Source organism: Neomonachus schauinslandi, chromosome 7, assembly GCF_002201575.2.
Source record: "Neomonachus schauinslandi chromosome 7, ASM220157v2, whole genome shotgun sequence".
NCBI lineage: Eukaryota > Metazoa > Chordata > Mammalia > Carnivora > Phocidae > Neomonachus > Neomonachus schauinslandi.
Window position 1 is genome coordinate 12,711,190 of NC_058409.1, and position 23,048 is coordinate 12,734,237.

General features: G+C 39.8%; 1 protein-coding gene across 5 annotated transcripts in view; it reads left to right on the forward strand.

Moving 5' to 3' along the window:
- HSD17B4 (hydroxysteroid 17-beta dehydrogenase 4) overlaps positions 1 to 23,048 on the forward strand; it is an 87,798-nt gene that overhangs the window by 47,120 nt on the left and 17,630 nt on the right. For all 5 annotated transcript variants that reach the window (XM_044916649.1, XM_021701757.1, XM_021701758.2 and 2 more), the window contains 7 exons: positions 1,977 to 2,048; positions 4,000 to 4,103; positions 7,031 to 7,096; positions 16,902 to 16,971; positions 17,577 to 17,683; positions 18,774 to 18,860; positions 21,749 to 21,835. In XM_044916649.1, coding sequence (XP_044772584.1) covers positions 1,977 to 2,048; positions 4,000 to 4,103; positions 7,031 to 7,096; positions 16,902 to 16,971; positions 17,577 to 17,683; positions 18,774 to 18,860; positions 21,749 to 21,835 — 593 coding nt within the window. The remainder of the gene's footprint in view (positions 1 to 1,976; positions 2,049 to 3,999; positions 4,104 to 7,030; positions 7,097 to 16,901; positions 16,972 to 17,576; positions 17,684 to 18,773; positions 18,861 to 21,748; positions 21,836 to 23,048) is intronic.

Genomic DNA, 23,048 nt, shown 5'->3' on the forward strand with positions numbered 1-23,048 from the left:
CTCAGTAAAACTGCTTTTCTCATTTTTCCACTGTAATTTGACAGGTTTGTTTTGTTTCACTGCTCTAATGTCAGCATATTGTCTAATTAAATACCATATAAGATGGAAAATACAAAAAAAGTGCTTATCATTTCACATATAACGTAGAGGTCAGCAAGTAGCTGGGCTCCTCCTTTAATGTTTCCCCAATTCTTCTTATTTTACTAAAAATTTTATGAGCTTCTCATTGCATAAAGCCGAATAGCTTTATTTCGGTGTTATGGCCTACGTTTTCTGTGAGGCGGTGCCCAGCGGGTGGTAGCCGCCTGCATCAAGTATCTGCTGGTCACCTGCCGTGGGCAAGGCACAGTTTTCAGTTTTGGATGAATTCTCTAACCTGGCTACCTACTGCAACAGCCTGTTACTACATTATATTATATTAACTGTTATTTCATTTTATTTTATTTATTTTTAAAAGATTTTATTTATTTATTTGACAGAGAGAGACACAGCGAAAGACAAGCAGGGGCAGTGGGAAAGGGAGAAGCAGACTCCCCACCGAGCAGGGAGCCCGATGTGGGGCTCGATCCCAGGACCCCGGGATCATGACCCGAGCGGAAAGCAGACGCTTAACGACTGAGCCACTCCAGCACCCATATTTTATTTCATTTTTTTTTTTTTTAGAGTGGGGAGAAGGGCAGAGGGAGAGAGAGAATCCCAAGCAGGTTTCATGCCCAGCATGGAGCCCTATGTGGGACTTGATCCCACAACCCTGAGAGCACGACCTGAGCTGAAATCAAAAGTTGGACACTTAACCGACTGAGCCACCCAGGTGCCCCTACCTGTTTTTTTAAATAAAATAGGAAGGTTTTGTGTGCGTGTGGTGTGGTGGTGGTGCTGGGGGCCGTGGCAGAGGCCAGGAGGGTCCCTCTCTGTTGTGTGTGCCACCAGCCTAACATGGGTTCACTTGGGAACTAGTGCTTTGAGGAAAGCAGAGACGTCTGAGACTTCTGCCTCTAGTAGGGATTTTAAATCTGGAGAGAGAGCTAGAGGCGTATACTCAGAAGTGAATACAGCAGCAGTGCCTGGATGGCTCAGTTGGGTGAGCGTCCAGCTCTTGATTTCGGCTCAGGTGTGATCTCAGGGTCCTGGGATTGAGCCCCGCATCAGGCTCCATGCTCAGTGGGGAGTTTCCTTGAAATTCTCTTTCCCTCTCCCTCCACCTCTTCCCCTGCTTTCACATTCGTGTGCTCGCTCTCAAAAGTAAATAAATAAATCTTTAAAAAAAAAAAGATTACAACTGAAAAGACATATGAATAGGAAGGTGTGGAAAATAGCTCTGTCAGCTTCTTGTACCTTCCTAGTCTCAAGTGATGTTTCTCATGAATTATTTTTCTTCAGTAGCTTCTGTACATTTTCTTTAAGTAGTGTTAAAGTTTCCTGTCTAGTAAATAGGAATATTCAAAATCTGAGATGCTTAAGTTTTAGAACCTCTTTAAACTGTAGAAAATCAAGGTGTGACTGCTATTTATGATCTTCCCTTAAAACTTAGGTGATGAGACAGGACCACAAACATCGGGACACTGATGTCGGCGTCTCTGTGTCTCAGTTGGCTCACTTGTTAGCTGTGGTGGCGCTGTCAGAGGCTGAGTGACCCCTCCTTGGGCTAAAAAAAATAAGCATTAGATTGAGTACAAGAAACCTAACAGCAGCACTTTATTTTCCATCTAGTTCGGGATATGCTGGTCCCTCGATTCTCTGGGTATTAGAAGTTTGATCTTATGTTGCTCCTTGTTGTTTCAAATGTAGTGACTTAGGCATGCTGTTTCCTTTTAATGTTGAATTATTCAGCATTATATTGAAAATTGTTTCAAAGCATAACTTTTTTTTCCTGAACTTACAGTGGAAATTATGTTACATTCTCTCCTATCTGGATGCAATAACTTGATGGTCTTCAAAAGTGTCTGTTTATTTATTTATTTTGCTTTTCATTTTAGGAAACTTAAAATGTGAAGCAGTCATTGCTGATGTCCTAGATAAAGGATCCGGTCTAGTAATTCTTGTGGATGGTAACTCACTTCCAGTTCTTCTCATAATATTGTTAGATTAGTAGGCCTTGTATGTAACCTAATGCTTCACCCTAGAATCTGATCAGTGAGTTTGTGTTCATCTTCTAGTTTGTGAGAAAACAAGATAAGCGTTCCAAAAATTTATAAGTTCTTAGAGAAGAAGCAAAGATGGGGAGAAAGAGTGGGTTGGGGTAGGGGTGGGAAGACTGGGGTGTTTCCGACACAGGACCAAAGCACAGGGGTGAGAGGTGTGGCAGGTGTACAGAGCATGGTGGTGAGCTCAGCTCTCTGGACTACGGGCTTGGTGGGAAGGCACACATCGACAGCCATCGGTTGATAGTGAGCCGATGTTGTAGATACTCTTGTCTTTGTTAGCTCTTTGGAACTTGGAACGTATTTGACCCCTGAGTCATTTTCATAAACAGTAGTTAGGTTCCTAATGTTGCGCATTCAGGCCTGTTGAACTCAAATGTGGCTTCAACACTGGAGCCACATTTTATTTGCAGTGGGGAAAAAAAAGGTTACAGTAGTTTAATAAATGTTGAAATGCTAGTAATTAAACATCAGCTAAAGATCCATCGCTTAAAATTCATTTATCCTGAAGTTTAAGAAGATAAGAAATAGATCTGTATTGTTAAAAAATTTGGAAATAAATTATAGTGGAAAGTTTAATATTGTCTGATAGTTGGAATATAGGCTTCATCATTTTTGTTCTAACTAGATAAATAGAAGGTTTTACTCTATATGCTGTTAGAGGAGCTTGTCTTGTTTTTACTAAATAATATGCTGAGAACAATTTTGACGCTCTTAAGTGTTCTACTAAATTGTTTGTGTTAGCTCATAGAATTTCATCGTATGTCTTTTCTCTCTCTTTTTCTCTTTCTCGTCTTCCTCTTCATCCCCCCTTTTCTGTTGTAGATTTTTGTATTTTCTTGTCATTCCTGAAGTTGGCCAACATTTGGCTTCAACTCTCCTAGTTTTCTTTTACTCTTCTCCCCGTGCTACCAAATATGTAACATACCACAAAACAGAGGTTCTGCCGTGACCTTAGCTACCCTGTTTACTCTTTTCTTTTGACCTACACCACTGATCTAACTCCAGCTTGGTAATGGGTAATAATATATTAGAATTTGTAGACAAAGTGTATATGAAATGAGATATCCAATTTCCTGTGTAAGGAAGAGAAAAATCTTATTTTAAATACAAATTGCCATGACCTTCCTTATTTTTTATTGTAATTAGATTTTTGCTTAGTCTGTCATTCAAAGTCATATTTCTAGTTTTCTAGAACTGAAGTCATATTTCTAGTTTTCTAGAAAGATAGTACTCAAACTCTCACTGGGAAATTAGTTAGTGGAAAGAGGGACAGTTGTCCTACATTCATTCATTACTTATTCACTGACTTGCTCACTCATGTCATATATTTGTTAATTTACTCGTTAATTTAATAAATATTTATTAGGTGCCTTTTCAGTCCCAGGTACTATTCTGATTGCTGGGAATAGGATGGTGAGGAAAATGCCCATGATTCTGCCCTCCTGAATCTTACACCTTCATTCTCACTATTTCTTCTTTTACACTCCAGGCTCTTTTTGAGTCCTTTGGCAGAATGTGTGAATGTTTGAGAGTGTGGGATTTTTGGAAATGTTTGAGATGGAGAGAGTTGAGATACGATAGGCAGTTGAGGAGTTTTAAGAAGAGGTGAGAGAAACTACTGTTTCATAATGAAGAGAGGATTTGTGAAGATGCTCTTCACTCTGCCTTCTAGAGACTGGTAGTGAATGAATTAAAATCATGCTTTGGAAACCAAACTTGGGCATCTTTAAATTACCATACCTTTCAGTAACTGGATTTTGTTTTCGAAACTTTGAAAGGAATCGCTGATCATATATTGGTAACTAGTCATGTCTTTTGAGAATAACTTTTATTTTTTCTTTCATTTGCTTTTCAGTCTATTCTTACTTTGAGGAAGAACTTGTATGTTATAATCAGTTCTCGATTTTCGTTGTTGGCTCTGGAGGCATTGGTGGAAAACGGACGTCAGACAAAGTCAAGGTAGGCTCTGGCCTTATAAGCAAAATATATGGGTATTTAAGTGTGCTTATCTATATTTTGAATGCACATATTACTATATGTGCAAACTACACATATTATCATATGTATAATTTCGTAGCATAGGTCCTCAGTAATTCACACTTCTTTGAATCAGAGTACGCTTCTTGGATCGGAAGTGTTGTTTATGTGTGGATATTTTGATCGGTAACACATGACATATATAGAAAAGTCTGGCTGATAAAAATATAATGTACCTGAGATAATTATGGGAATATTTTTACTTACACAAATTTTGTAGTACCCAGAAGTCTTTAGAAAAACCCAATGCATGCAAGTGATCCTTGTATAAAATAAAATCTTTATTAAATGACTTAAGCACTTCTTTTATGTAAGACAATGCTAGTTAGTCTTTAGTTCTCAAATTCTATCTAAAAACATTTTTTTCTAAAAATACTTTATAACTTGGATTTGACACTAATTCAACCTGGGCTTTACCTCAAACATTTCCAAAATCCCACACTCTCAAACATTCACACATTCTGAAGCCAAAGAACTCAAAAAGAGCCTGGAGTGTAAAAGAAGAAATAAGGTTTGAGGTAATAAGATTCTACTATAGTAAATATTCCGGAGTAAATGAAGTATACTTAAAGCAGTATGAAGAAACTGCTTCTGGAACGACGGTGTGAGGAGTTCCCTGGACCCTCTCCCCAGTGAAACGGTCATGGCATCGTAACTGGTAAAAATTAAAACAAACAAACGTTTGAAGTGTCTGGGAATTGTCCTCAGGGCATAGAGCAAATGACGAAATGTTTATCCTGGTAAGACAGTGAGACTCTGTGGTATTTGAGCCACAGACCTCCCCTTTCTCCCTCGTCCCCTGGTTCAGCCTGGTGGAATCTCCACTCCAGGCGTGTGCAGCCAAAACACATGATCCGTCTGCCCCGGCTTCCAGAATAGGGCCATGCTGACTTCCCAGGAGGAGGAGGTCACTAGTTTTTCTTACCCCGCCGCCACGCCCGGCTTGTGTTGCTGAAGCTCTTTGAGGTAGGAATAGCTCAGGGTCAGGGGATTCTTGTCCTCTCTCCAGCTCCCACGTAGAGGGTGGGGCTCGGGCCCCACTCCCTCTTGCCCCAGCTTGCAAGATTCTGGAAGAGGAAAGCTGAGGAGACCAGTAGCTACTTGCCCTGCCCAACACCACTTCTCCTAAAGTGAGGCTGTCACTTGGAGATAAGCGGGCCACCCTCTTTGCCCCTCCCCCTACCACAGTTGAGGAGGGGTTTTGCCCAGGGGGTAAGGCAGGCTGTCATGATAAGAGATGGCTGAGGTTCTTCCGAGGAAACTGACTCGTCATGGAACAGAGTATTTGGAAATTCAAAAGTAAGGGTGCCCACAGAAACTAGATTATGTTAGTGATAAACAATCAAGAGGAGGCTGGTAAGCTCCATGAGAGCAGGAAGCTAACAACTGGCCCAGTTAGAAGTTTACTAGAGAGAACCATGGAGAGGGAACTAAGGAGAGCCCTCATGGGATCATTAAATCTCAAAGCCTGGCTTCAAAGACTAGCTCTGTGAAGAGGCCTGACTTCAGAGCCGTTTATGTCCCACGGCACTGTTGAAAATAATAGAGCAGTCATCTGGCATGTGGAGTCTGGAAGTTGGGTATTAGGATACCAAACGAGGCAGACAATTGAACAGGGAGCTCTAGGAGAGACAGCCGCAGAGACCCCTGCTAATACCGTGGAGCTCCCGGGGTGACTGCGTTCTTGCCTGAGGCTGCACCTCTGAGGAGCACCACCAGGGGCTGCTCACGGTGGGGGACGTAGACTTAGCTAAAACAGGCTAGCCAAGACACTATACAAATAAACTAGGGTCCGGTCACCACAAGCCTGCCGAGGGGAAAGGGGGTCAGTGTCCGGAGTTGCTGTAACAGGTTATCTAAAATGTCCAGTCATCAACAAAAAATTACAAGACACACAGGAAACAGGAGCACATGATCCAGAGACAGGAAAAGAAAACCAGAACAAAACGGGCAATAGAAACTGCCTTTGAGAGGTCTTTTTCATAGACGAAGACTTCCAAGCAGCTGTTCTAAATGTGTTCAGAGATAAAGGAGAGCATGCTGAAGGAAGTCACATGGGATGGCACTGACTCTCAGAGAAAATCAAGAAAGAGAAGTTATGTAGCAGCACCAAACAGAAGTCCTGGAGCTGAAAGTACAATGAGGGAAAGGAAGAATTTTCTAGAGTGCTCAGCAGAAGATTTGAACTGTCAGAAGAAGGAGTCAGAAAGCTTGAAGATCTGTCTCTCTGTCCATTTGTCTACCTACCTACCTACCTACCTACATCAGTCTCAAGAACAGAGAAAAAAGATGGAGAAAAGAAAAAGAATGCAGAGCCTCAGGGAAATGTGGGATACCTCAAGTAGGGCAGCTGCGTGTAGTGGGAGTAGTGCGAGAGAGCAGAGAGAGAAAGAAACCGGCAAAATGTTGGAAGGAATACTGGTTTTGATGAAGAACTTTAATCCACACATCCAAGAATCTCAGCCAACTGAGAGACCCACACCCTTAGTAAAGTCCATTTAAAGATGAAATCAATTCAGGCTTGAGTTGTTCGTCTAATTCTTACAGTTATTATCACCTTTTGCCCTGGGAGAAGAGTCTTCACCTCTTTCTCCTTTGTGGCCCAGAGAACGGATCCAGTTGTGTAATTCCTTTCATTAAATGGGTCATTTCAGGGAAATCACACAGATGAGGCCAGCAGTTAGGAAATTTTAAATGTTATCTCCTGAGCAAGAAATATTTTTAAAAGCTTTTTATCTAACTTGCTGATTTTATTACATTGAAACATGGCTGTTCATCAAATACCAGTTTGAGTAAAGAGAGTGACTGTTACTCTGTTAGTATTTAACGTGTGATGTTTTTGATTTCAGGTCGCTTTAGCCGTGCCTAATAGACCTCCCGATGCTGTACTTAGAGATACCACCTCACTTAATCAGGTAAGATTGTAGTTTCCAAAAGTGATAAAGCCCCTGTTTGCTTTGTTGGCAAGGGCTTAAAGAGACTGCCTCGCTTAGTAGTGAAGAATTGCATTAAGACCTTGGCGAGCAGGATAAAAAGAACTAAAAGGCAAATTTTAGTCACCTTTTTCTCTTTCCGGAAAGAACATTGAGCTACGCTGCTTGAAAACAGATTATTTTTAGGCCAGTTTTAGTGGACAGGCAAAAAGAAAGCATCTTAGGAAGGGTGGGTGGTTTAATCTCTTTTGTTTGGCGTACATAATTTGTTTTCTGATGGAGGAGATAAAATCAGCTGACAGATTCTGTGAGCATGCGAAGATTGATTTAAGAAACAAAAGGTAACCGTGAAGATGCAGAAGGCCACTTTGTTTGTTTGAGTCCCGGAAGAATCTTCCCTGCAGTGGCCAGAGGACAAAGCATGCAGATACAGAACAGAATACATAAATCTCTGATGGTCCTCCGTGAGGGAGCATCTGTAAGGACAGCAAATTATTTATAAGTTTATGTGGTTTTTGATGCTAATTTTGATATGCTTGATATGGGCACTTCTGCAGGATTTATGTTTGCAGGCAAATAGAAATATAATTTCAGGAGCCAGAAAGAATTAAGATCAGTAAATATGTAATTGTATTTTTTTTTTCTGCAGTATGGAATCAGGTGATGGAAAGAAGAACCCTTTTTTTTTTCCTGAGATTCGTTTTCGCCTTTCAGTGTTTTTCCCATCCCCATTTCTTACCCATTTCTTAAGAATGCACCCAGGGCGCCTGGGTGGCTCAGTCGGTTAAGCGACTGCCTTTGGCTCAGGTCATGATCCTGGAGTCCCGGGATCGAGTCCCACATCAGGCTCCCTGCTCGGCGGGGAGTCTGCTTCTCCCTCTCCCCCTCCCCCTGCTTGTGTTCCCTCTCTCGCTATGTCTCTCTCTGTCAAATAAATAAATAAAATCTTAAAAAAAAAAAAAAAAAAAAAAAAAAAAAGAATGCACCCATATTTATGTTTAATTAAAGCATCATAGTGAAATTAATTTTATTAAGTCACTAAAAGGACACAAAAGGCTTGGTGATTTCATGGTTCAGAAAACCCAGCAGTGCTCCTTTATTATTCTTGGGTTACTGAAATAACAAAAGGTATCTGCTGTACATAAGAAAAGCTGAATAGTTTCCAGGGCTTGAATTTCTACACACAGTAAGTCGAGAGATTTTTTTTTGTTTTTCTTTTTTTCAGAGAAGTAGAACTTTTCGTTAGTGTTCAGCAGAGTTGACTCTTTTGCTGTGTGATGAAGGGCAGTTTTTAAGTTAACAAATATTTTTGGTATAAATAACGGGCACCCATCATTTGACAGAGCGTTTTGTCTCTTATGGTCATTTGAGAGTACGATGAAAGCCACCTTCTATTTCTTCAAAAGCCATTTTTCATAAAACTTTGCATACGCTTCAAGGGATTTAGGGCTGCTTTAAACTGAATCGGTGCCATAGGAGCTCCAGATCAAGTGGAAGAAATGCGATCTATGGTCAAGGAGATGAAAGGACACTTGGATACTCAGGATGTCAATGTCGGAATAACTAGGGCACCTCTTCCAAGCAGTGAACGATTAAACGCGGGCTTTGAATCGGTGCGTAAGTGCTGTAGACATTCTGAGAAGGGACACTCATTAGGGAATGGTGTTTGGAAGGTTCTGGTAGGAGAGCTGGCACTTAGCTGGGCTAACGTGGGGTGTAGCCAGAGATGTAGGGCTTGCAGTTTGGCCGGGCCGGGGATAAGAAGTAAGGAGAGCTCATTGTAAGAGAGGAGGAGAGCATGATGCCGTACAAGGGGTGAGAATGGGAGCGACCACATGAGACAGTAGTGGGAGGTGGTTGTGGATGGGCGGATCCAGAAGGAGAAGTGGAAGGAAGGAAAAGATGATGCAATTATAGCATCAACTCTGTGCTAGGTGTTTACGTTAAATCAGTAACTTTTTGGTCACTAAGGAAACTGGCAATCATATTTTTAGCTCTACCCCATATCACTTCTGGGACAGTCTGTTTATCATGTCTTTAGGAGCATTTCTTCATCTTCAAACTGGTATGACATTACAGGTGTCCTCTGTCGTTTTTCATAATTAGTAAGTAGAAAATGCATCCTTAGTAATCTAGAAAGACAAGAAGAAATAGATGTTAGATGTCAGGCTTTACAGTTGGGGAGAATGAAGACAAACATCTAGTTGCCCCAGATACATATTTCATACCACTTATTCTAACATTAGCTACTATCATTATTAAATAGAGTTAGTCTTGGGTATATTGGTTATACCGTCCATTAAGATATTTTTTATTGAGTTACCAGGTGTATAATGAGTAGTACCTTTTTTGTTTGTTTTTTATGATTCTGTGTGTTGCCTGGATGTTCCTTCTGCCTTCACTCACATAGCTGTTCTCCGATGGTGGCTGGGCCGGGCCAGGAGGTCCAAAGTGACATCTTTGATAAGTGTAGGGTCTTTGTGCTGATTTCTGCCCAAAATGCCTCTAAACTCCACAAGGCCTCTTTCTTCATGTGATGGCTCATCTCCCAGGGCCTTTCTCTACTACGGCCCTCAAGGGGACCAACCTCTGTTTAGATTTCTAGAGCTCTCTTCTGTAGCTTCCCCCTCTCCAGTGCAGACACATTCCAGGGACACAGTCTCCCAGAGCTCTGATCTTTATCTCTTTAATTCATTGAGATTGTTTTGCTCTGTTTGGCTCTCCCTTTTTGCCCTGCAGTCTGAAAGTGTTGTCCTGCAAAGAGCTGTGCTCTCTTGTTTGTGTCTCTTCTATCAAGACACAAAACTGCTCACTCTGCAATGTCGAAGAACAATGCCCCCCTTAGATTTGCAAATGATTATATCAGTCCTTTTGCTCAATGTTGCCCTGTCACCTCTGGGTTGAATAAAGCTCCTCCTGTGGTAGATTCCCCAAGAAGGGCTCATGTGTATAGTATTCCTTTGGTTCCTGTGTATTTAAAACCGTTTTTCCATACCCTAGATGCTTAAAGAACAACTTGGTTGGATATGAAGTCTTGAGTTTCTCAAAAATGGTGTTCTGTCGTTACCTTGCTTTTATATGTGGCTTTTGAGAATTTTGATGCCAGCCTAATTATCTTTCTCTGAGTTACTTGGTCTTTATCCTTGAAGCCCTTAGGATATGTTTCTTTATATATGTATATATATATATTTTTTTTTTTTGAGAGAGAGAGAGAGAGTGAGTGAGTGCTCGGGCAGTGGGGAGGGTGGAGGGAGAGGGAGAGAGAATCCCAAGCAGGCTCCATGCTCAGCACAGAGCCTGATAGGGCTCTATCTCATGACCCTGAGATCATGACCTGAAATCAAGAGTTGGACGCTCAACTGATGGAGCCACCCAGGCGCCCCTATTTTTCTTTATCTTTAAAGCCTAATAGTTTTATTAGGCTGTGTCTCAAGTGTTGCCTGTTCCTGGTCAATTTCCCCATGCCGCTGGTAGGCCTTTTTAATAGGTATATTTACATCTTCTTTTCTTTTCAGCAAGTTTTCTATAATTTTAAATAGTAGTTCTCATTCATTCTTTTGTTTTTCTTAAGTACTTCAATTTTATGTGTGTTGGATCTTTTTCTGTCTTCTTTTAGCCACTTTGTCTCTGCCTTTTTTACTTCCTTCTTGGTCTCATTTCTGTTCTCTTGGTTCTTTCCCTCCCTTTCTTTTATGTCCCATATAAATTTTGATTTGCATATGTTTCCCTCTAGGCATCTTATAATTTTTTTTAAAGATTTTATTTGAGGGGGATGTGGCAGGCAGAGGGAGAGAGAGAATCTCAAGCAGACTCCCCACTGAGCATGGAGCCCCATGAGGGGCTTGATCTCACGACCCTGAAATCATGACCTGAGCCAAAACCAAGAGTCAGATGCTTAACTGACTGAGCCACCCAGGAGCCCGTAGGCATCTTATAATTTATTCTTCATTACTGATAGAATTTCCCCCCTTCCCTTCCTTTCCTGAGTTTAATCCTATCTTATTTCATTCCTTCATGTTTGTTGTCCATTTGATGTTCTTAGTTTTTGAGTTTTAGATTCATGGTGTTTGTTTCATATCCCCAAATGCTTGAGTGTTGTGTTATAGTTTTCTTCTGTTTGGTAGTTGTTTTGTTTGGGGAAATTTCATTTATTGTAATGCTTTGGTTCTTATTTCCTCTGTTAGTCTTACAGTAGCTTTCTACAGATGGAGGCTGCTTACCTGTTTGCAGTTTGTGGGTAAGATTGGTAGTTTGTGATGGTTTACAAGATTATCTCATTAAGGAATTCAGGACTGCCCATTTCGTCAATGCGGCAAAGTGTGTTTTCTTTGAGAGATGGCTTTTTGGAGTGGGACATTGTCAGGAGCTGTTTTATTAAAATCATTTTTTTTTTAGTTCTCTTTATCTTAAATTTCCTGTCTTGCTTATTTTTTCCTACATTATCTAGTTTTGAAAGCGGACTTCTTTGTTTTATCCTCTTCTCCCCCAGAAATGTTGCCTTTCTGGACTGCCACTTGGAGGCCTATACACTTCTAATTCTTTTCTTTGTAGTCCATGTTCTCATCTTTCAGGATTCTCCTCAGGACTTTTCTTTTTCCTTAAGGGGGGCTTTCTGGAAGTGATTTTTCTTTCTTTTCCTCTCCTCTCTTCCACACTGCTTCTGCGCTCCCCTTCTTACCCCCTCCACTCTCTCCAGTAGCTTTGAGAGGGTGCTCAGAAGGTAGCTCTGCTGGAAATTGGTGCTTATTTTTCTGCTGATAGCAATTTGAAGTTGGCAGTGTTCTCTTGTCTTCGGTTACTGTCTGTAGGCTTGGGATCTGTTTTATTTGTTCTTCGTGTTGATTTGTATGCTTTTTTGGAGCATGTGAGGATTTGGCAAGTACACATTTCTGAGCCTTCTGATTTAGCATTTAGTTTAACTTAATGATACAATTTTTAAAAATAAAATTAAGAACTAATTATCTGATATGTTGAAGAGCCTCCCACTCACATATAATACACAAGTAAGGCAATTTAGAGCTGTTTTTCTTAGTTGTGTGTGTACGTGTGTTTGTGAGTTTTAGTGATTTTTGTATCTAGACAGAGATGAAACAAAAAACAAGATTTTAGCTTTCCTTCTGAAAGTTGAAATATGAATGTCTGTCAAAATATTCAGAAAGTAAGCCTTGACGGTGTTCCTTATTATTTGGAAAACGGTTATTTTGCATTTATGATTGAATTTAGTAAAACATCCAGTCCCTTGACTTTAGTCGTGTCTCATGCTGGCTCTGTTCTGTCTTTGCTTTCTCTGCCATCTATAGGAAGCAATACTGTCATTGAAATAATATGAGAATTTTCATATTCCTTTAATAGGATTTCTTTAGGAGAATTGGTTGTTCTTCATTTATAGGAATGATATCTGTGGGGTAAGAAGACTGGTACTAATCTTAAAACTTGGTTGTTGTATCCTTCTGCACGAACACTGCCGTAGGTTACGGTTGTGACCTCAAGTGATCTCAAGGAGGAATAAAAAGGAGGAACCAGAAAACCAGTTCAACTGAGACATGCAAGCAGTATTTTTAAACAATCAGATATATAGAAACATCATGTATTAAGATGACCCCAGGGTCTTTCTCATGTCTGTGTGGAAATCAGAAAACCTTAATTTTTACATTCTTAACAAATTATACCTTATGACATGCAAGTATTTGGAGAAATGCTTGCAAGCACATGTTCCCCTTTTCCCTTTTGTATATATAATCTCCTGTAGCTAACAAGCTTCAGGACAGTTCTTTTTTTTTTTTTTAAATTGACTTTTTATTGTTATGTTAATCCCCATACATTACATCATTAGTTTTTGATGTAGTGTTCCATGATTCATTGTTTGTGCATAACACCCAGTGCTCCATGCAGAACGTGCCCTCCTCAATACCCATCACCAGGCTAACCCATCCTCCCATCCCCCTCCCCTCTAGAACCCTCAGTTTGTTTTTCAGAGTCCATTGTCTCTCATGGTTCGTCTCCCTCTCCGATTTCCCCCCCTTCATTCTTCCCTTCCTACTATCTTCTTTTTTTTTTCTTAACATATATTGCATTATTTGTTTCAGAGGTACAGATCTATGATTCAACAGTCTTGCACAATTCACAGCACTCACCATAGCACATACCCTCCCCAATGTCTGTCACCCAGCCACCCCATCCCTCCCACCCCACCCCCCACTCCAGCAGCCCTCAGTTTGTTTCCTGAGATTAAGAATTCCTCATATCAGTGAGGTCATATGATACATGTCTTTCTCTGATTGACTTATTTCGCTCAGCATAACACCCTCCAGTTCCATCCACGTCGTTGCAAATGGCAAGATCTCATTCCTTTTGATGGCTGCATAATATTCCATTGTATATATACACCACATCTTCTTTATCCATTCATCTGTTGATGGACGTCTTGGCTCTTTCCACAGTTTGGCTATTGTGGACATTGCTGCTATAAACATCGGGTGCACGTACCCCTTCGGATCCCTACATTTGTATCTTTGGGGTAAATACCCAGTAGTGCAATTGCTAGATCGTATGGTAGCTCTATTTTCAACTTTTTGAGGAACCTCCATACTGTTTTCCAGAGTGGTTGCACCAGCTTGCATTCCCACCAGCAGTGAGGAGGGTTCCCCTTTCTCCGCATCCCTGCCAACATCTGTCGTTTCCTGACTTGTTAATTTTAGCCATTCTGACTGGTGTGAGGTGGTAACTCATTGAGGTTTTGCTTTGGATTTCCCTGATGCCGAGCGATGTTGAGCACTTTTTCATGTGTGTTGGCCATTTGGATGTCTTCTTTGGAAAAATGTCTGTTCATGTCTTCTGCCCATTTCTTGATTGGATTCTTTGTTCTTTGGGTGTTGAGTTTGATAAGTTCTTTATAGATTTTGGATACTAGCCCTGTATCTGATATGTCATTTGCAAATATCTTCTCCCATTCTGTCGGTTGTCTTTTGGTTTTGTTGACTGTTTCTTTTGCTGTGCAAAAGCTTTTTATCTTGATGAAGTCCCAATAGTTCATTTTTGCCCTTGCTTCCCTTGCCTTTGGCGATGTTTCTAGGAAGAAGTTGCTGCGGCTGAGGTTGGAGAAATTGCTGCCTGTGTTTCCCAACACCATTTGTTGAAGAGACTGTCTTTTTTCCATTGGACATTCTTTCCTGCTTTGTCAAAGATTAGTTGACCATAGAGTTGAGGGTCCATTTCTGGGCTCTCTATTCTGTTCCATTGATCTATGTATCTGTTTTGTGCCAGTACCATACTGTCTTGATGATGACAGCTTTGTAATAGAGCTAGAAGTCGGAATTGTGATGCTGCCAGCTTTGCTTTTCTTTTTCAACATTCCTCTGGCTATTTGGCGTCTTTTCTGGTTCCATACAAATTTTAGGATTATTTGTACCATTGCTTTGAAAAAAGTGGATGGTATTTTGATGGGGATTGCATTGAATGTGTAGATTGCTCTAGGTAGCATTGACATCTTCACAATATTTGTTCTTCCAATCCATGAGCTTGGAATGTTTTTCCATTTCTTTGTGTCTTCCTCAATTTCTTTCATGAGTATTTTATAGTTTTCTGAGTACAGATCCTTTGTCTCTTTGGTTAGATTTATGCCTAGGTATCTTATGGTTTTGGGTGTAATTGTAAATGGGATCGACTCCTTAATTTCTCTTTCTTCTGTCTTGCTGTTGGTGTATAGGAATGCCACTGATTTCTGTGCATTGATTTTATATCCTGCCACTTGACTGAATTCCTGTATGAGTTCTAGCAGTTTTGGGGTGGAGTCTTTAGGGTTTTCCACATAAAGTATCATACCATCTGCAAAGAGTGAGAGTTTGACTTCTTCTTTGCCAATTTGGATGCCTTTGATTTCTTTTTGTTGTCTGATTGCTGTGGCTAGGACTTCTAATACTATGTTGAATAGCAGTGGTGATAGTGGACATCCCTGCCGCGTTCCTGACCTTAGGGGGAAAGCTCTCAGTTTTTCCCCATTGAGAATGATATTCGCTGTAGGTTTTTCATAGATGGCTTTTATGATATTGAGGTATGTACCCTCTATCCCCATACTCTGAAGAGTTTTGATCAAGAAAGGATGCTGTACTTTGTCAAATGCTTTTTCTGCATCTATTGAGAGGATCATATGATTCTTGTTCTTTCTTTTGTTAATGTATTGTATCACGTTGATTGATTTGTTCAGGACAGTTCTTCAGAGCAATCTGAAAGACTGTTTCCCAGGCTAGAGTCCTCAGTAAGACAACGAATAAAGCATTTACTCACCTACTTTGACCCTGGCTTTTTTTCAGCCTGCATACTGTTGCTAATACCTTTTAAGATAATAATAAGAGCTCACATTTATTGAGGTATAAATATTTATCAAGGATAGTGCTTTGTAAGAGGTGTATTACCTCTCAGTTTTTTAAATGAGGAAATTGAGGCTCAGGGTGATAAGGAAACTTGCCCATTAATGGCAGAGCTGGATCTGAACCCAGGTCTGTCTGGCGTCAAAGCCCATGATCCATCATGTTTGACAACTTGCCCTTCAGGCTCTGAAATGTATCTTTGTTTTCATTTGTATGCAACACAGCCCTGTATATTTGCCTAGTGTTTTATTGTTTGCAAAGTGCTTTTTAAAAATGATCACTTAATCCTCTAACATATGACACAGAATCTTGCCAGTCACCACTATACAATAATTGTTGATTTGTATTTAGTTATTTTTAGAAGGCCATATAAAGGGAACAATGTTGAGTAATTGAGAAAATGAATCATTTATAGAACTATTACAGGAGGGATGGAGAAGAGAAAGAGCTTATTAAAATTGTACAAAGCGTATTTAAAAAGGAATGGCGTTTTCCTATGCATTATGGAAAATGTTTTCTAGAAATAAAATGTATTAAAAAAGAATAATCAGTAATTAAAAATAAGAAGAATCCGGTAATTAAGAAAGTCAGATATGCTGACACGATGAGTCTTTACGCCGCATATCAGTAGTCTTGGAAAGCCTGATGTAGCAACTGATGAGAAAGGGCAAAAGTACTGAGGCAGATCCCAAGGGGAGAGTTAAATAAAGATACACAGAATACTAACTGTTGGCTGTTTGGTGAGTCTCTCCCCGTCAGTACTGAAAAGTTTGAACGCTAAACAAGTTAAATGCTGGGAGCTATGGCAACTTTTTCCCTATTGTTTTCTGTATTGTTCTGCTCATCCTGCCTCATCGAAGTAAGGAAGTGACAGGAAAATCTGGCCTAAGTAGAAATTTCATCTCCCCGGCAACCTGTCAGTCTGTTTTCTTGCAGGATGAGCTCATGCTCAGGATTTAGGGTACCAGGACAGTGAAAGTCGGCGTTCGTCTTTGATGTTTATGTGTCTAGTATTGGTTTACAGGCTTCAGTTCAAATTACCCCGTTAAGAAAGTTGGCCTAAATTTTGCTTGGTTAGAAGAGGCTGTAAATATCTACCTTATCTTCATCGTGTTTTAATGAGTGGATTGATGGATTCATTTCTGTGACTTGCTCCTTACCCAGGTGTAGTTCGTGGCTCCCCTTGCCATTATCTGATGGGTCCCCTCCTCCCCAACTGGGTTCAGTGGCAGGTGTTGCAAAACGCATTTGATTTACAGTTCATCTTTCTGTGTTAGAAATAGTTATTTTTTAAATCAGAGCGTCACTTAGAATATGTTTCTTATTTAATAACCAGCCATATATCCTGTTTTTCTTTTAATGTGTTCTCAGAAACTAGTTACTGAGAATAGCTCATTACTTTTATAATTCTTTCTCCGCAGGCTGCTTTGTACCGCCTCAGTGGCGACTGGAATCCCTTACACATTGATCCTAACTTTGCTGGTTTTGCAGGTGAGTTGCTCATGATATGTACCAATGAAAACGACTAGCTTTGGTCATCTAAGTAACACTTAGAGACATTGCTACTTAGGAGAGCTAGTTTGAGTAATTTTTTAAAAATAACCCTCTCCTAACACATTGATGCTAAGGATGGGGAAAGGCGGGATACAGGGTTCAGAGGATGGTGTGCTTGGAGTTCATAATTCAGATTGTGGAGGACGGAAGCTAGTGCAGAGTTTCGATTGGATCACATGGGCGGGTGTCTGAGTTCTCCTGACAGGCAAGGACGTTGGAGGTTAGAGCAAGGGACTGAGAGGTGACAGAAGGATCATCTGATACTGAAATCAATATGGATGATTTCATGGTTACAGCCCCAGCTAAACAGAACAATTCTTTGTGTTCCCACATCTCTAACATGCATTCCTTTCTTGTTTCTTCTCTGTTTGTTTATTTCATAGTTTTCCCCCCGGAGGTATTTTTTACAACTCTTTTCCACGTTTCTTAAAATAGATGGTATAATTCATCTGAGTGCCGTTTGAAATCCTGAATTAATTATCCTTGGCTTTTAAACGGGATATGTGCCTATGTCTGACCAAATTCTCTTTCTTTTTTTTTAGGTTTCGACAAGCCCATATTACATGGATTATGTACCTTTGGATTTTCTGCCAGGCATGTTTTACAGCAGTATGCAGACAATGATGTGTCGAGATTCAAGGCAATTAAGGTATGTGTGTATTATTGTGTAATTTGAACATTAGTTCCTTTTTTATTTTTGGAGAAGGAAAGGAGTTTTAGTGACTTCTCTTAATATAGGTACTGTACTGAAACAATACACATTTCTGTTATTTCACTGACTTGGCAATCAGCATGTGTTCGTATTGTAGCTATAAATACCTCTCACACTTGCACCGTGAGGATATCGTATGCAATTATAATTTCAACAGATTAATTGGATTGCTTCATAAATTAATCGGGAGCATACACATGTCAGCCTATAGGCATTAACAGAAACTTGAGATTTACTTTTTTTTGCACTCTTTTGTAATTTGCCCTAACTTAATTAAAAATGTTAAGTGGCTGCATTTGAACTCTCAGAAACATACACCAGTGTCAGCATGATGGCTGCTTACTGATTTTCACATTTTCATCCCTTATAAATTATAAAAAACCCCTATCTCTGCACACAGTACCTTTGTGGAGGTGTACGTCAAAAGGCAGACGCTGAAAAACAATGTTTAAGACGGTGTCAAATAGCTCCAGAAGCTTTTATCGATTTGTGCTCTATGAGGCAGTGAAAATGCATTTTCTGATGTGTTGCCTGTAATAACACTGATTATTTTCATGGTTTTCACTTTATTATAACTACTTGTATTATTACGTAATCCTGTGTACACAGAGCAAATACAGTGGTAGAGAAGATGATGAAATAAGAAGTGGCATTATTTTGTCCTGCACGCCATCCCAGATCTTATTCCCCAGATGTACTTGGTACCACTTTCAGCTGCATCCTTTACGTTGTCCTGGGGATACCTGTATTATTCTCCTTAACATGATGGTGCTTCTGTTTCTTGCTTTGTCAAGATTAAAGACTAGTTATGGACTCTTTATTTTGAAAGATAAACTAGCTTATACAAACTATATCCATTGTCTAATTTTATCATACTACTATTTGTGTTCCTTTATGAGTTTAAATGTATTTAAACCTCTGTTTTCTTCCTTTTATGTTCTCTAACATCCGTCTGAATTTCTGTCCCCACAAGTAGGAAGGTTTCATTTTAAAACATGTGTAACCCTCAAACTCATTTCTTTTAAAGGTTCGTTTCGCAAAACCAGTGTATCCAGGACAGACTCTACAAACTGAGATGTGGAAGGAAGGAAATAGAATCCATTTCCAAACCAAGGTATGAGTCATGTAGTTAGAGGTTCCTTGTTTTGTTACCTGCATCACCACACCCTGTAACCCTGGTCCATCCTACAGCGTTCTTTCAGTGAATACTGGGGGTATGACGGAAAACCTAGAAGGTTTTTTTTTAATCAGTGGTACCTTTTAATTGAAAATAAGATGGCTTTGTACCTTTTTTTTAATTCTGTTTTACTTTTTACTAAATTGGTGCCTGTATGTAGGAATGGCATAGCTGTTCGGAAAACCCAACCAACCCTATCTTTTTGGCTCAACCAGTCAACCAAGTCATTGTCAAAATATAATATTCAGAATATTAAAGGCATGACTCTCACACAGATACAAAATGAAAATACGACGGAACGCTGTTTAATTGCTTAATGAGGGAGCTGGCTAGATGATAAAACTGGTTCGGAAGAGAATTAGAGCAACAGTGTCTGGCCCACCAGGACCCGCTGCCAAATAACCTTGCTGGATTAGACGCAAAGCTAATTAATGTCCTACAGAACAGTAAAACCATACCCTTTATGGTTATGTTTTCTACTGCACAGGAATCATGTGCATCTTGATCACACCAGAATCCAGAAAGTAACACCTTATGTCACAGAGGTTGGGCCTAATTAAGAGTGGGTGACAAGACAAAAAATAACTATGTCTCCCTAAAGAGCTAAGTAATGTTTGGGTGAGGCTGTTAGTAGTGTTCCAGTAAAATACTAAAAGGCCATGCAATCATCCCTTTATTTGTAAGATTTTTAAAGATAATTTTTATCAACACGGTTGACCACGCTAGTACTTTTTTTGGCCGATCATTTTGTACTTGTTAAAAATCAGATGGTGTGTGTTGAGCCATGTAGACACCACCATGAATAATAATAGTAGCTATTAAATACCTCTGAGCAGGCTGTACTATTGTCTCTAATATGCCCAAGAACTCTCCATTCGCAGGAAGAAAATCTAGGTTCAGGGCTCTTAAATACTTGCTCACGGTCACACAGAAAGTGGTCCAGCTGGGGGACACACCCAGGTCTTCCTGGCTCAAAGCCCCAATCCCAGAGCCCTCGCTCTTCTTACTGTATCACAGTTTCTTTCATCAAGAAATAACTGTAGACCTCAGCTTTATGTGGCTGCCTTACTCCCCATTAATTCCTGTGGCTTGCAGTGTCACTTTCCTGCTTAATTTGTGTATACCCTTCATTTCCCGTGGCCTCCTGTCCTCTCCTCTCGGCTTCCTTTCAAGCTCTCCCTTGCCCTGAGAGGCGGCCCCTTACCACTCACTCCATTTCCTGCCCCCACAGACTCACATATGGCCTTTCTCTGAAATCCTCTTGCAGTTAATATTTGTGCCACCTCTTCTGGAGCCTTCCTATTTTCTAATTATTTTGAGTAAGTTTTATTTTTTGAGTAAGATGATGAAATCTACAAGGGGTCAGGTCTATGACCACTTTACGGGTTTGTTTTTTTTTTTAAAGATTTTATTTATTTATTTGAGACAGAGAGAATGAGAGACAGAGAGCATGAGAGGGAGGAGGGTCAGGGGGAGGAGCAGACTCCCTGCCGAGCAGGGAGCCCGATGCGGGACTCGATCCCGGGACTCCAGGATCCTGACCTGAGCCGAAGGCAGTCGCTTAACCAACTGAGCCACCCAGGCGCCCCGGGTTTTTATTTTCCTCAGTTGCAGTAATGAACAGCATAGAAATCAACTCCATGGATACAGACTTAAAGGGCTGAGAAATAATTTAATAGCTAAATAGAATACCTTCTTGCCATTTTGATAAATTCTAAGCATATCTTCCTCTCTTTTCACTGTATTTGCCTCCCTCCCCCCCCCAGTGATTAGAGGTACTCTTTGCTATTAGTTATAGATAGGAATCCTTCTTTCCTTCCTTCCCTCCTTCCTTCATGTTGTATTTTAAGAAATATTTTAAATGAATGTTCCAAAGTGACATGCTTGGCTTGGTTGCAAGAAAGTAATTTACTAAAGTGTATTTTGTTCATAAATTGTCTCTTTCCATGCTTTGCACTGGAATATAATTAGAAATAAATAATTAGAAATAAATTATAATTAGAATTATTTATAATATATAATTAGAAATAAAATGAACAAATTGAAAGATCTTTTTTCTGAAGTACAATGGCGAGTGGTCAAGGGAGAATGATCTCAATTGTTAAAAATCAGTTTTAATAAATGCTGCCTTAATTTTTAGACCTGGTCCTCCCCATTTGTAGCAATACCATAATTTTATGAAAGAGTAGCCATTAGAATAATTTTAGATGAAGGATTAGGGATTCGAATTAGAGTTCCTTTCATGAGTATTTTGATGAAAGTCTAAGCATTTAGTTTATGCTATGTACCCTTCCTATTTGAAATAAGAATTAGAATTGTTACTTAAAAAGGATCACTGTGGTCTGTTCCAGAGGATTTTATTCTCTCTGAATAGAACAAATGCACTTTGAGCATCACTACTTCATGTGGATACTCACCATGCCTTGTACTATTTATAAGAATTCAGCAGTTCTCACCGTGGCTCCCCATGAGACACACTTATGTTTAAAAAACAATTTCCCCAAATACCAATGCCAAGGGTCCACCCCAGGGCATTTAAATTAGAATTTTTGGAGATGGGACCTCATCATATGTATATTTTAAAAGGGCACCAGTTGATTCTACAGTTAGGGTTAATAACAGTTGTATTAAAACAGCAAGCCTTAGTGTTTATTCATCTTGACATTTAATTTATAAACTTGATTTAATTTGGATTCTTATTTTCTTTTTCTTATGAGGAAAAATTGTTGTTTTCTTTTAAATGACTGTGTACTGTTTCACAACGATACTGTGTTTTCATTGGAATCATCAGAGTGAACTCGTTTTTTTCCCTCTTAAATCTTAAGATCGAAGAAACCGGAGACGTTGTCATTTCAAATGCATATGTGGATCTCATACCAACATCTGATACTTCAGCGAAGACACCCTCTGAGGTGGGTTATCAAAACTGGTAGCCAAGTCATTTTCTGATTGATGATTTTCAGTTAAGATTACTTTTAGAATGTTCAGGCTGCTTTAGAAAATTAAGAGCTGTGAAAGATTGTTAATTCTTGAAGGACATTAATCCAAAACTGCTTCAGGTAAAAGGAATATTTTGACAACTTAGGAATTTCTTAAACATTTTTTAAGGCAGATACTGGGGTGCCTTTCAAGAGAAAATAATTAATTTTCTAGTTTTACAGTAACTGAATCAGTCATTTAATGAGAAATCTTTTTTTTTTTTTTAAGATTTTATTTATTTGTCAGAGAGAGAGAGAAAGCAAGAGCACAAGCAGGGGGAGCGGCAAGCAGAGGGAGAAGCAGGCTCCCTGTTGAGCGAGAAGCCCAGAGTGGGACTCGATCCCGGGACCCCGGGATCATAACCTGAGCTGAAGGCAGATGCTTAACCAACTGAGCCACCCAGGCGTCCCAGTTGTTTAATGAGAAATCTTAAGCTAACAATATTTTGGAGAAAAATAGAGGAAAAAGTTAACTATCCTGTACCTTTGCTTGATTTAAAGATTTGTGTAAAGCTGTGTATGCAAATATAAAAACAATAGCATGGGGCGCCTGGGTGGCTCAGTTGGTTAAGCGATGCCTTCACCTCGGGTCATGATCCCGGAGTCCCGGGATCTAGTCCCGCATCGGGCTCCCTGCTGAGCAGGGAGTCCGCTCCTCCCTCTGACCCTACCCCCTCTTGTGCTCTCTCTCTCAAATAAATAAAAAAATAAAAAAATAAAAACAATAGTATGTATTATTTATTAAAACATTTCTGTTATTCTCTGTTAACATGAGGCTTTTAATATAAATGTTTAGCCTCGGGCTTCAGAAGAGTAACTTTGTAGTACTGAGGTGCTCAGACCCATGATCTTTAATTTTCTGTCGTAAACTACATCATCACATAAAGGCCTGGAGATTAAGATCCCTTAAGAAGAATCTAAGATCAAAAACTTGAGAAGTGTTAGAGCTACAGGGAGATGCGGGCTTCACATAACTTAATCCCATTTTACAAAGAAAGAAACGAGACCACAGAGGCTAATTGATTTGTCCAGTATCTTCCTGCTCTCGTTAGTTAGGACGTAGGTTGTATAGCTCCTAGGGTTCTCTTAAAATATTATTTCTGAATGCTGATAAAAGTAAAATCCTCTTACTAAGACTGAGGTCGTG